The following is a 13,509-nucleotide window of genomic DNA, read 5'->3' on the forward strand; positions in this document are numbered from 1 at the left end:
TGTGCCTGACTTTTCCTCCTTTTGCTATGTTGGGTCAAGTCCAAAATTGCCATCACTGAGAAAAAGTCCATCAAATTCAACATTTATGGAACCCAAGAAATAGTCAGAATCTGAAGGTGTTGATTTTGATGGGCTTGGGATGATGTGGCACCTATCATGCTTCCTCCTTGGTGGTGCCTTATGCTCCCTTGACCTCTCTGTGTCATGCAGCCCCTGAGAGATAAAATGACTTGCCCAGGGTCACACGGCTAGTAGGTTGCAGGTTTTCCAATGTCCTACTCCATGGCCTTTGCACATCACTCACAGCTGCCTCAGGTCTATGCTTCCAGGGCCAGAAAAACAAGATTATTGAATTGCTCTTAGAATCAGCTGGACATAAGAAAAGATACATAAAAGCACCCTCAGGGGCCTCTTGCCTTGATGGGGTGTTGCTGAAACAGTTGTTCAAAAGAGTTCTTCAGTATCCCTTAGCCAAGAATGGCTACATGATTCACCAGATTCTTCCTATGTGGGCTGCCAAGGCCCAAGTCCCTGGCCAATCCCCTGCTCAAGTCCATCTTGTTCCCCCTGATCAGAGAGCTGAGCTAACAGCCATCCTTCCTTTGGCCAGTCTCCCATCCCACGGCTTCCTTTTGAATAATTACACCCTCTTTGTTCTGCTTGTCAAGCTCCCTCTTCAAATAGAGGTGCAAAAGCATTGAAATGGGTCGGTTGTTGAGTCCCCCAAGAAATTCCAGTCTCCCTCCCCCAAACTCCTGAAAGCCAATGGCCACAGAGAATAGTTCAATTGCACCTGCTGAATGGATAGAAAGCAGGCCCCAAAGCACTAGAGTTGATTCCAGCAGCATCCCAGCCCCTTTAAGCCCCTCTGGCTCAAGCCAGTTGTGGGGTTCTTGGAAGAACTAACATGTGTTGAAAGTTGATTGCCCACTCTATACTCTGCCCCAGGTGCTGTGCTAAGACGGACATTTTTTTTTTTTTTTTTTTTTTTTTTTGTATTTTTAGGTCCACACCCTAGGCATATGGAGGTTCCCCAGCTAGGGGTAGAATGAGAGCGGTAGCTGCCAACCTACACCAGAGCCACAGCAATGCAGGATCCAAGCCTCTCTGCAACCTACAGCACAGCTCATGGCAATGCCGGATCCTTAACCCACCAAGCGAGGCCAAGGATCAAACCCGCATCCTCATGGGTACTAGTCAGGTTTGATAACCACTGAGCCACGATGGGAACTCCCAAGCCGGACATTCTTTTTTTTGTTTGTTTGTTTGCCATTTCTTGGGCCGCTCCCATGGCATATGGAGGTTCCCAGCCTAGGAGTCGAATCGGAGCTGTAGACAACAGCCTACGCCAGAACCACATCAACACAGGATCCGAGCCGCATCTGCAACCTACACCACAGCTCATGGCAATGCTGGATCCTTAACCCACTGAGCAAGGCCAGGGATCAAACCTGCAACCTCATGGTTCCTAGTCGGATTCATTAACCACTTCGCCACGACGGGAACTCCCTCCCCAAGCTGGACATTCTTTATCTGCTACAGATAACACAGTTCTGAGAGTTGTGTGCTATCCCCATTTTACAGACGAAGAAATAGAAGTTTGGAGTTAAGATGCCCATGTTGAGAAGCTGGTGAGTGTCAGGTGCGGCCCTAAAAAGCAAAAAATTTTCAAAAAACAAAAATGAATAAATAAAATTTCAAACAGTCAAAGGACAGCATGAAATTGTAATAGTTACCAAAAGTGGGCATGGGTTTTAAAACAGTTGTGAAACATTGGTCTATGCCATGAGGGGAATTTATAGATTTTCTTCTCCACATCCTTTTAATGTTTTCTTCATCTGCTTCTCATATCCCCCTTAACTGGACTACAAATGTTTTGGATGGTGGTAATCAATTGTGAGTTTTCTCCTTTGTGTCCCCCCCCACCCCATGGTCTTCTCCCAGGGGACACTCTATGAACAGGTCACCACCCAATCTATTGTCTAAAATGGTTTGTTTTTCATTCTCAAGGGAACTGTTTTGCTGAGGAGTCAAATCTAGCCCCCTCCCCAAAATAAACGACTGAAGGATCTGGGGTGGTTTTCAAACAAAAATAGGTGATTTGAATGGGAGGAGAGGAGACTGAGGGAACAGAAAACAACACAAGAAAATGTCACTAACTGGAACCCATCATCTCCGGAGGCCTGGGCTAGAATTTAACCTTTGAACCCTTTACTGAAAAATTATTCTCTTAATTAATTCACAGCAGTGGCAGAATTGCTCTGGAACATTTACTCTTCCTAAGAAAATAAACCAGTGCCAAGCCCCATAAAGCACATCAAAAAGAAAAGAGTACTGCTTAAGAGCCTACTGTGTGCCAGGTTCTGCAGATTTAAGGCAGGTTATTGAAGAATTAATGCAATTCAAACAACCAATTGGCCGGTTTTATCTCCCATCTTCATCAAAGCAAGATTTCTTTGTAAGCAGTGCCTTGAGAGTCTAATTCTAGTTATTCTCTAGACTTGAAAGTTTAAGAAAATGTTTTCAGATGAAACTGGCCATCTCTCTGAATTGCTGGGGTTTTGCAAAAAGACTGTACCACCGTGAAACAAAGTGTGTTTGCTTCCGGCTGCGGGGTGGACTGCGGGAGCAGGGGAGGGGATGTAGCACAGGTTGAAAGGAAAAGTCAGATCTTTGAGGAAATAAAATGGAGTGATTTAGGCTGTCACAAGGAGACCTAACTCCACTTTGCGCATCACTGGTGAATGCTTGAGTCACCCACGCCAAGTCTCTCTTCTCTAGCATTTTCCGGACTCCAGTCTCAGCCACCACAAAGGAAACTGAGTTTGACTTGTGAAGCGCGGATCCAGTTCCTCATTCAAGGGAAAATTAACCGGAAGTGTCATTTCAATATCCATCTCCCATCAACAAGAAACTGCTTCTGTAAGAGAAAACGTCATGGAGGTTTATCTACAATCACATAGGTAGGACCGGAAGAGTAATGTAGTTACGGCACAAATGCAGAAAGTAAGGTGTGTGGTGCTGCAAAAGTGACTTCTCTGAGGTTAACGTGGTTGTATTAGGGTGGACCTCAGCCAGGACTCAGGTCCCCTATTGCCAGTTCATCTTTTAACAGCCAGAACAAACCTCTCTCTCTCTCTCTCTCTCTCACACACACACACACACCACCACACACACGATGACATGGACAGAGAAGCAGAAACCGAGTTGGGCAGAGTGGACAGCAGACAAACCCACCTCACAAGGCCGCCCCCGCCAGTGCCGGATGCAGGACTTGCAACGGGCCAGCAGAGGGCGCGCCGCCCCCAGGGAGCCGAGAGAGGCGGCCGCGCGGAGCACCGCAGGCGAGCCGGACGCGCCCCTGCAGCTCGGCCACTCAGGGTGCAAGACCCGGCCAAGGAAGAGGAGGAGGGTGAGAAGCAGACCCCCCTTGTGGGCCCGGGTAACAGACCGGCTGGAGAGCTTCCTAGGAATTACATCACGCTGCGCAACGCTGCGGCTCCCGGACTTCGTCGGCTCAGAGTGTGTCTGTGTGTCTGTGTGTGTGCCTGTGTCTGTCTGTGTCTCTCTGTGCCTGTCTGTTTGTATGCGCGCGCGCTGGGGGGAGGGGGAGGGGACTTAGACCGAGCCCGGGAGAGAGGAAAGCAAGACGCGCCCCGGGGAAAAACCTCCAGGCACATGGAGAAATTCCTTGCACCGAACTGCATGGAGAAACGAGCCCCCAGCACTTCCCCGCAGCTCTCCTCCCGGTGCAGAGTACCCAGCTAGCGAGAACCCTCTCGGCCCCACCTCTAGCACCCCCCCAAAACCGGCCCTGCACCCTCCAGCCCAGCTCCAGCGCCGCCGCGAGCTTTCCCCAGGACTGGCCCTGGCGGGGCGCCTAGAGCCCCAGTTGCATTGCTCCAGGAGAAAGGAGGGGGGCGGTGCATTTTGCAGGAGGAGGAGAAGGGGGGTGGGTAGTGGGGGAGAGAGAAAATTGCGCGGAGACCTGCCAAGCGCCACCGCCGCCGCCGCCGCCGCCGCCGCCACCGCCGCTGCCGCCGCCGCCGCCGCCGCCGCCTGTGAGCTCCGGCGGGCAGCCGGACTGTCGGCTTCCCGGGGCATCTGGGTCCGGCGGGGCACAGCCCGGGAGCTGCCGAAGCCGCCGCCGCCGCCTCCGCGGCGAGTGCAGGAGGCTTCCCCCGGAGCTTGTGCCGATCCAGCTCCTCGGGGGTGGAGAAGTGGGGGGTGGGGTTGTTGTTTGGGGGGAAGAAGGGGGAGGGGGCAACGCCGAGAGAGTCAGTGGTTTCCATGGTGATGGAGCTGAAAGTGCAGGAAATTTAAAGGCTTGGACCCTGTGAGACAGACAAACCGGTGCCAACGTGCGCGGACGCCGCCGCCGCCGCCGCCGCTGGAGTCCGCCGGGTAGAGCCGGCCGCGGAGCCACGAGCAGGCGGAGGGAAGTGCCCCTAGGACCAGCTCAGCCCGCGGCGCTGCACAGAGCGGCCGGACGACGAGCAGCGAGAGGAGGAGGCGGGGAGAGCGGCCAGTCCACGCGCCCTGCGCCGCCGCCGGCCCGGGAAGGCAGCGAGCAGCCGGCGCCCCCGTGCCCGCGGTCGCCCTGGAGTAATTTCGGATGCCCTGCCGCGGCCGCCTACCCGAGTAGACCCGGGAGAGGAGTTGCGGCCAACTTGTGTGCCTTTTTTCCGTCCCAGTGGGAGCCGGCGCTGAGCGAAGGGCTCTGCCGGCGACTCATGCTGCCGGCCCTGCGCCTGCCCAGCCTCGGGTGAGCCGCCACCGGAGAGACGGAGGAGCGCGGCGGCGCAGCGGGCTCGGCGTGCTCTCCTCCGGGGACCCGGGACGAAGCAGCAGCCCCGGGCGCGCGCCGGAGGCATGGAGCGCTGCCCCAGCCTGGGGGTCACCCTTTATGCCCTGGTGGTGGTCCTGGGGCTGCGGGCGGCACCGGCCGGCGGCCAGCACTATCTCCACATCCGCCCGGCTCCCAGCGACAACCTGCCCCTGGTGGACCTCATCGAACACCCGGACCCTATCTTTGACCCCAAGGAGAAGGATCTGAACGAGACGCTGCTGCGCTCGCTGCTCGGGGGCCACTACGACCCGGGCTTCATGGCCACCTCGCCCCCTGAGGACCGGCCTGGCGGGGGCGGGGGGGCAGCCGGGGGCGCAGAGGACCTGGCGGAGCTGGACCAGCTGCTGCGGCAGCGGCCGTCGGGGGCCATGCCGAGCGAGATCAAAGGGCTGGAGTTCTCCGAGGGTTTGGCCCCGGGTAAGAAGCAGCGCCTGAGCAAGAAGCTGCGGAGGAAGTTACAGATGTGGCTGTGGTCGCAGACCTTCTGCCCGGTGCTGTACGCGTGGAACGACCTGGGCAGCCGCTTTTGGCCGCGCTACGTGAAGGTGGGCAGCTGCTTCAGTAAGCGCTCATGCTCGGTGCCCGAGGGCATGGTGTGCAAGCCGTCCAAGTCCGTGCACCTCACGGTGCTGCGGTGGCGCTGTCAGCGGCGCGGGGGCCAGCGCTGCGGCTGGATTCCCATCCAGTACCCCATCATTTCCGAGTGCAAGTGCTCATGCTAGAACTCAGGGCCCCCTGCCCGCACCCGGACACTTGATCGATCCCCACCGACGCCCCCCGCACCGTCTCCAACCAGTTCCACCACCCTCTAGCGAGGGGATTCAATGAACTTTTTTTTTTTTTTTTTTTTTTTGGCTACAGAGACCTAGCTTTCTGGTTCATGTAATGCACTGTTTAACTGTGTAGGAATGTATATGTGTGTGTATATACGGTCCCAGTTTTAATTTACTTATTAAAAGGTCAGTATTATACGTTAAAAGTTACCGGCTTCTACTGTATTTTTAAAAAAAATTTAAGCAAAAGGAAAAAAAAAAAAGAACAGAGAAAAGAGAGACTTATTCTGGTTGTTGCTAATAATGTTAACCTGCTATTTATATTCCAGTGCCCTTCGCATGGCGAAGCAGGGGGGAAAAGTTATTTTTCTTAAAGTACAAAGAGAGGGGAGAACTTTTGTAGAAGGACTTTAAAAAGCTATTTTCCATTCTTCGGAAAGTGTTTTGGTTTTCCTTGGACCTCGAAGAAGCTATAGAGTTCAATGTTATTTTACAGTTATTGTAAATATAGAGAACAAATGGAATGACTAATCATTGTAAATTAAGAGTATCTGCTATTTATTCTTTATAATATCCCGTGTAGTAAATGAGAAAGAAGTGCAGAGCAGGATTAAAGAAAACCACTAAAATCGACTGCGCTCGACACTGCGATTCTCTGTGTTGGTGATTGATGGGGGCGGGGGGGGTGGGGAGGCGGGGTGGGAGGGGCGGGTAGGGGGTGCCTCTGTGCTTACTACGCCTGTTGGGAAAAGGGGCTCATCCCCATTTCTGGTGTGATGGAGGTGACCGTTCAGTTTTTCTTGGGGGGGGGGGCCTATTCTCAAACTCCTCACTTGAGCATCACGTGGCCTCCGCCCAGTCTCCCAGCTTTTTCTTCCTATGTCACTAAAGCTCGGCCCGTCGTGACCTCGACACCCAGCCGGCCCCCTGGAGCTGACCCCAGGCTGGGCTAAGGGGCGGGGGGGAGGGTGGGCGGCCGCTTTGTCCTGCCTGACAGGCCCTTCACAATGGGGACACGTGTCTTTCACACCTACCCTGGGGGCGGAGTGCCGCTGAAACTTGACCCCCGAGGAATGGGGGGGGGCGAGATCAGAGCGCGCCCACCCAGATCCCGCCACCCCTCCCACCTCGCACCCCCCACACCTCAATATCCAGCCCGCGTTAACCCTTTGCACTCCCGGAAGCTATGGTTGTGCTAGCTGAGGCGATCCCTTGGAATCAAGACACAGCCTCCAGAATCCTGCAGGTCTGAGCCCCCGAAATCCCAGACCCTTAGCCAGAATTGGGGGGGGGGGTGCAATAGCTGGAAGATGTGACACTTCCTTCCTTCCTCCCCTAGGACCCAAGGAGGACTCAGAGGGTCAGGGTTTCAGAGCGGTCCAAATTTGGGTGAAAAACGCCACCACTAGGATCTACAGTAGGAAACGCGTGCGCGCCCGCCCCCCCAAACTCTTAATTCCACTTAGGAGTGGGGAGGGAGGAGAAATGAGAATTGGGATCTTTGAGCTTTGGGGTTACTTAGGGGCAACAGACGTGCTACCCCTTAAAGGAGGTGCAAAACATCACCCCCACCCCACCCCCTTAAAAAGCCAACTCCTTGGGGCAGGCGTTTGACTCGCGTGCTTCCCTCCGCCTCAGTCCGCGGTGGCGCCCATCCCGCACAGCTCCACGTGGGCCGGCTTCCTGACACTGCTCAGCGCTCCTTTTATTTATCTTGGACTCCAAAGTCGCTCTCTTTTGCTCCCTCCCCACCTCCCTGCCACCTCCCTGCGCCTCCCTCTCGGCATCCCACGCCCCCCACCCCCCACACCGCAGTCGAGAGTCCCGGGGAATCTATGCTAATTATTTCAAACCTGCGCTGAGTCCCCAGCGCAGTCTCAATGTCCCCGGCCCCGCCCGCCCTGTCCCTCCAGCCGGGCGCTTTCTTCCCTCCCGACGCAGCCTCGGTGGCTCCTCATTTCAATAGCCTGGCTCGGGAGCCGGAGCCCCCTCCCCGGCGCTGCCTCCGTCAGCCGTGGGACAGACGTTAGGGTATTCATTAACTGAGAGCCGAGGAATAACGGCATTATTCCCCCCAGAGAGGGCACCCTGCCCCCGCGACTATCTGAGGCTTCATTGTAAAAGGATTAAAAGTTAAAGACCTCCATCTTATGATTCTTTCATTTAATCTTCCTGGCGCCTGGGAGACATGCTCGATGGATGATGGCTTTTAAAATATTCCTAATGTCGGCTACCTTAAGACTCCAAGCCGGGCAAACAAACGTAATTTATTTCCAGAAGAAAGGGGATATTGAGATGTTTAAGTTTATGAACCGCCGTCCCCATGTATATTTGTTAAGTTCTGACAAATACCCAAATAACGTTAAAATCAGCCATTCATCACTTATGAATTTATGCAAAACTTTCTGTGCCCCGGGCCAATATTTTTTTAGACAGAGTTTCACTTGCGAGGGGCGGAGGTGGTGGGGAGGGGGGGAAGAGGAGGGGGCTTACGGGGCGGGGGGAAGCAGAAAGCAAGAATTTTCATGCCTGGTAAACACGCGAATTATGCGAAGAGAGTTATTCCCAGCTGGGCGGGCAGCCAAAACTCGGAGAGCGCGCCGAGGCCAGCGCCCCCACCCCCACGTTGGCAATGTCATTGGATTACAATGCGAGGTCTTCCCCTCTCCGACGCCCCCTCCTCCCTCCGCCCGCTGGGCCGCCCGCCCGCCCGCCCGCCCCTCCTCCCCACCCCTGCCCACTTGGAAAACCCGCTCGCAGCCGGCGAGCTTCTCGGCTTTCAGAGCCGGAGCCCGCGTGAGCTAGGAGGACCCGGGCTGCAGACGTGACCGGCAATAGACCACCAGACCGACAGACTCAAAAGGCAGGCCCGCAGCCGCTCCGGACGCGAAGAGAAAACCCATCAGGACCCAGCCAGCTCCCAGAAAAGAGCGAAGGAGGGTCTGGCTCCTGCAACATTGTGACTAATGCCCAGCCGGTTCCGTCTCCATTATTATTAATGTTGATAATACTAATAATAGCATCAACGCGGAAAGGAGTAAAGAGCTCTGGGCAGAGAGGCAAGAAAACTGTCCTCTGTGGTCACCTAGTGCCTCTCTCCTGTAAGGAGGAAAATTGATCTTCTGAGGCTTTGACAGCCTGTGTCTATGAACTCAGGCAGCTGGTGAGGGACCCTGCCTCCCCAGGATGGAGACTTAAAACTCTTACTGATGCAGACACATCAACTTGTTTCAAAATCCGGGAAGAGAATGGCAAGGTTTCCCAGCATCCCGCCCTCCTGCCCTGATGGCAAGAATTCACTCATGGGCCTTCTGCTTTTTAACTCTTCCCTTTTCTCCTTTCTTCTGCCCTTTCCAGTACCTCCACACTTAATGAGCAAGCATGCTGGGGCCCAGTGTCCATGGAAAGCCAGCCTCCTTAGGGGAGGGCCCTCTGGCCCCCAGAGTCTGGGAATGGGATCTGGTTCCCTGTTGAGATGGAGAAGGCCAGGGGTCCATTATCAGTCTTGCTTCTGAGACTCCTGGGAAAGGGGGTTGAAGTTTGGTGGCAGCTGCAGGAGGAAGCTGGCTTTGTATTAAGAGCTCTTAGCTGTGCTGGATGGGGACAGCAGGGGGAGGGCCCAGCCCATATTGGTATTTTGAAGGGGTGATTCATACTTTTTCTTTAATGCTCTTGGAATGTCAGAGCTGGAGGGGAGCTGAGATTCCAATGCCCACCTCTCAGTTTACAGATGAGAAAACTGAGGCCTCAGCTGAAGATCACATAGATTAATATCTTTGGGGGTGATTAAGTGGTCTCCATTGTGTCTCTTTGCTGTTTTTTTCTTTGTACTTTAAAAAAAAAAATTATCCATTAGGAGGGTGTGTAGGGAGAGTTCTCTCCAAAATTTACAGAATTACAATTGTTCATCAGGAAGCTGATCGACCACTCTGTTGCGTCTATGCAGCAAGCAGTGTGCCAAATACTGAGCTAGACCTTCTATACACATTCTCATCCAAAATCTTTAGTTTTCAGATAAGGAAAATGGAGCTCAGAGAATTGAAGCATTTCACCCAAAGCCACACAGTGAGTGGCAGGGTTCATGGTTCAAGATCTGAGCTTATGCTAAAGCTTTTGCTTCTTCCAAATATCCTTCCTCTCTTCAAGCACATGATCAGCTGGCTTGGGAAACACCATGTGCCACGTTACATGCTGGCCAGTCTCAACTTAAGCTCTGTAGTGATTCATGCCTGGGAAGCAAGGCAGAACATTTTTGTGCATCCTTTTGTGTGCAAAGACCCCTGTCCTGCACCCCTTCCCCAAACACAAGGAGCGCCAATGCAATAGCAGAGGTAATAAATGAAGAACAGAGTTAAGTGCTGAAAAAGGAGCTAAACAAACCACCAAACAAACCTGGGCCAGAAAGAGGAGGGCTCCCTGCTGGCCTGGGCAACCACAGAGGGCACCTGACTGCCATCTCAAAGGATAAGTTGACTATCAACCTACTGAGGTGGGGATGTGGGAGGAAAGGGCGTATAGGTGGAGAAAGCAGTATTTATAAGCAAAGACATGACATTGCAAAAGTTTGGGAAACAGCTCAAAAAACTTTAGCATAGGATGGATCCACACCAAGTGAAAGCAGACTATAAAGTCTGAAGAGCAGGCTGAAGCCAAATTACAGAGCACAAAATGCCAATTAAGGGCACAAAATATTATCGCTCAGGCTGCAGGGAGCCATGAAGATCTCTTGAATGGGACAGGGACAACATCAGAGCACTACTGCAAAGGAATGTTATTCATTCAAGAAATAGATTTGAACACTGTTCTGGTTATTACTGGTATGTAACAAGCTACACCAAAATGAGCAATCCTAGTGGAGAGGGTGTGGAGAAAAGGGAACCCTCCTACCCTGCTGGCGAGAATGTTCAATTGGTGCAGCCACCATGGAAAACGGTATGGCAGTTCCTCAAAAAAGTAATCTAGAAATCCCACTCCTGGGCATATATCTGGACAAAACTATAATTCAAAAACATGCATGTACCCCTATGTTCATAGCAGCACTATTCACAATAGCCAAGACATGGAAACAACAGATGTCCATCAACAGATGAATGGATTAAGAAGATGAGTACATATACAAATGGAATACTACTCAGTCATTAAAAAGAACAAAATAATACCATGTGCAGTAACATGAATGGAACTAGAGATGTCATACTAAGTGAAGTGAGAAAGAAAAGGACAAATACCCTAAGATATCACTAGTATGTGGAATCTAAAATACAACACAAATTAACTTATCTATGAAACAGAAAAAAACTTATGAACATAAAGTAGAGATTTGTGGTTGCCAAGGGGGAAGGTGGTAGGAGAGGGATGGACTGGATGTTTGGGGGTTTAGTAGATGCAGACTATTACATATGGAAAGGATAAACGAGGTCCTACTATATAGCACAGGGAACTATATTCAATATCCTGAGATAAACCATAAAGGAAAAGAATATAAAAAAGAATATATATTTACATATAATTGTTCTATGGGCATACCACCCTGAACGCACCCAATCTTGTCTGATCTCAGAAGCTAAGCAGGATCGGCCCTGGTGAGTACTTGGATGGGAGACCACCTGGGAATACAGGGTGCTGTAGGCTGTGTAAAACTGGATCACTTGCCTGTACAACAGAAATTAATGCAACATAGGAAATTAACTATTCTTCATTAAAAAAAAAAAAAAAACTAACAGGGAGTTCCCATTGTGGCGCAGTGGTTAAGGAATCCGACTAGGAACCATGAGGTTGCAGATTCGATCCCTGGTCTTGTTCAGTGGGTTAAGGATATGGTGTTGCTGTGAGCTGGAGTGTAGGTTGCAGATGCTGCTCGGATCCCACATTGCTGTGGCTCTAGCATAGGCCAGTGGCTACAGCTCCGATTAGACCCCTATCCTGGGAACCTCCATATGCCCCTGGAGCGGCCCTAGAAAAGGGAAAAAACAAAAACAAAAATAAAACTACCAATCGTAAAACAACCATTTTATATTGCTCATGATTCGGTGGGTCAGGAACTTGGGAAGGGCTCAGCTGGGCAGTTCATTTCTGATAGTTATGGTGTCGGCTGAGTGCTAGAGAATCTACTTCCAAAGCAGCTTCTAGCACCTGGTTCCTGCTGGAAACTCAGCTGAACTGTTGACTGGTGCTCCTGCAAGTGGCTTCTCCAAGTGGTTTGGGCTTTCTCACAGCCTGGTGGCTTCAGACTAGTTGGATTGAAGCTACAGGGCAGCCCATGGCTCTTAGGGCAGGTGTGCCGAGAGGCCAGGGTGGAAGCAGCAAGGCTTCTTCTGATATTGACTCAACAGTGCCACAGCCTTGTTTCTGCTGCAGTCTGTTAGTTAAGCAAGTGTCTAAGACCAGCCAGATTCAAGGGGAGGGAGTTAGGCATCACCTGTCATGGAAACAGTAAAAGAATCGAGGGCCATCCTAAATCTACCATAATCACTTTCTAGAGGTTTGACTGTATTATATGCCTAAGACACAAACGTGAAAAGACACAGTCATTTCCAATTTGAATTTGGTGCCATTGTCCAGCATGGATTGGAAATGGGATAGCAGATGCTGAGGGATTCTTTAAGGAGGAACTTGCCAAGGTCCAGAAAGAATCAGTAGAGATCAATACCTGAGCATCAGTGCCAATGAACACAGAGATCATTTACCAGAAGCCTGGAGAGGATTCCATGACTGATTGGATGTGGGGGCTGAGGGATAGAGGTCAGAAAGACCCCTAATGCACAGAAGAGGACTCTAAGATGAAAGAGCTTCCTCTGGCCCCCACATCTTCCCTCCCCAACACGCACACAAGGAGGCTCCAGATGAGGGAGGAATCGGAGAAGCCTGGAGAACATTTCAGTGTATAATAGAGATGAATGAATGAATGAATGAATGAATGGTAGGGACAGAGCCAAAGAGGGAGGTTGGAGATAAGCAAGCACCCTGGGCTTAGGAAGCAGTAGGAGTTCCCCAGCAGACAGAGGGTCCTGATAGCAATGAATGTATTTGCACTGGGGGATGGTATGAAGAAAGGGGCTCAGACAAATAAGGGGCAGAAAGGTACCACCAGTCCTTGAGTGATGCTTCCAGCCCATGCTTCACATTGGTTATTTCATCCTCACTGTGAAATGAGGAGCATTATTGTCATTATAGAGATGAGGAAAATGAGGTTCAGAGAGGTTAAGGGACTGGCCCAAGGGCACACAGCTATTAAGCGGAAGCTCCTGGAGTCAAATCCAGGACTGTGTGATTTCAGAGGGACATCCTGTCTCCTCCACTAGGGCTTCCTTGGCTGAAACAGATCACCTCCCTCCTCTTTATCACACTAAGCCCTAGATGCTGCACTTTCTTGAGGAAAGGGATTCTTTTTTTTTTTGGTTGTTGTAGCTTTGTTTTATTTTGCTTTTTGAGAAAGAAAAGTGAGGACTTATTTGAGTAAGAAAAACACCTCTTAAAGAGAGGTGGGCAGAGAGCTAAGGCACTGTCATACATTTCTCTGGCACACCAGTTATAAGGGGCACCCAATTGCATAGGCAGAATATTCACTGGGAAGGTGGAGTTTGAAAGTCATATTCCTTAATTTACAAGAGTCATATTCCTTAATTTTCATTTCAGCTCCACCTTCCCAAAGGGAGAAGGGATTTTTTTTTTTTTTTGCCCTTATTTATTTATTTATTTTTGAGGAACGGGATTCTTAACCTGGGGCACTTAGAAGAGGGATATCAAGGTTTGCTCTGCAGTGTGTGTGTAAAGTGTGTTTGCATGTGTCTTTTTCTGGGATGAGAGCCTATGGTTTTCATCAGATTCCAAGGTCTATAACACAAAGGTTAAACACTGACTCAGTTCCTGAGACATTTAAGTGACAGA

General features: G+C 51.3%; 1 protein-coding gene and 2 pseudogenes across 2 annotated transcripts; 2 read left to right on the top strand and 1 right to left on the bottom strand.

Moving 5' to 3' along the window:
- Window positions 1–1,636: 1,636 nt before the first annotated feature.
- LOC146398171 (uncharacterized) lies at window positions 1,637–4,292 on the bottom strand (annotated as a pseudogene). Its single transcript, XR_014820436.1, has 2 exons — window positions 3,989–4,292; window positions 1,637–2,920 (listed from the first exon to the last, which is right to left on the bottom strand). The product of XR_014820436.1 is annotated as an uncharacterized LOC146398171 (transcript).
- A 580-nt stretch (window positions 4,293–4,872) lies between these two features.
- On the top strand, window positions 4,873–5,757 carry NOG (noggin). The gene is given in 1 exon segment (NM_001143691.1): window positions 4,873–5,757. A coding segment is annotated over 1 exon segment (699 nt). The 3' UTR covers window positions 5,572–5,757.
- A 5,377-nt stretch (window positions 5,758–11,134) lies between these two features.
- LOC146398172 (5S ribosomal RNA) lies at window positions 11,135–11,253 on the top strand (annotated as a pseudogene).
- The last annotated feature ends 2,256 nt before the right edge of the window (window positions 11,254–13,509 follow it).

The sequence above is a fragment of the Sus scrofa genome, chromosome 12, assembly GCF_054392235.1.
Source record: "Sus scrofa isolate SSC_HxYL_T2T_F1_AM1 chromosome 12, Sscrofa_HxYL_maternal_Yorkshire_Landrace_v2.0, whole genome shotgun sequence".
Taxonomy (NCBI): domain Eukaryota; kingdom Metazoa; phylum Chordata; class Mammalia; order Artiodactyla; family Suidae; genus Sus; species Sus scrofa.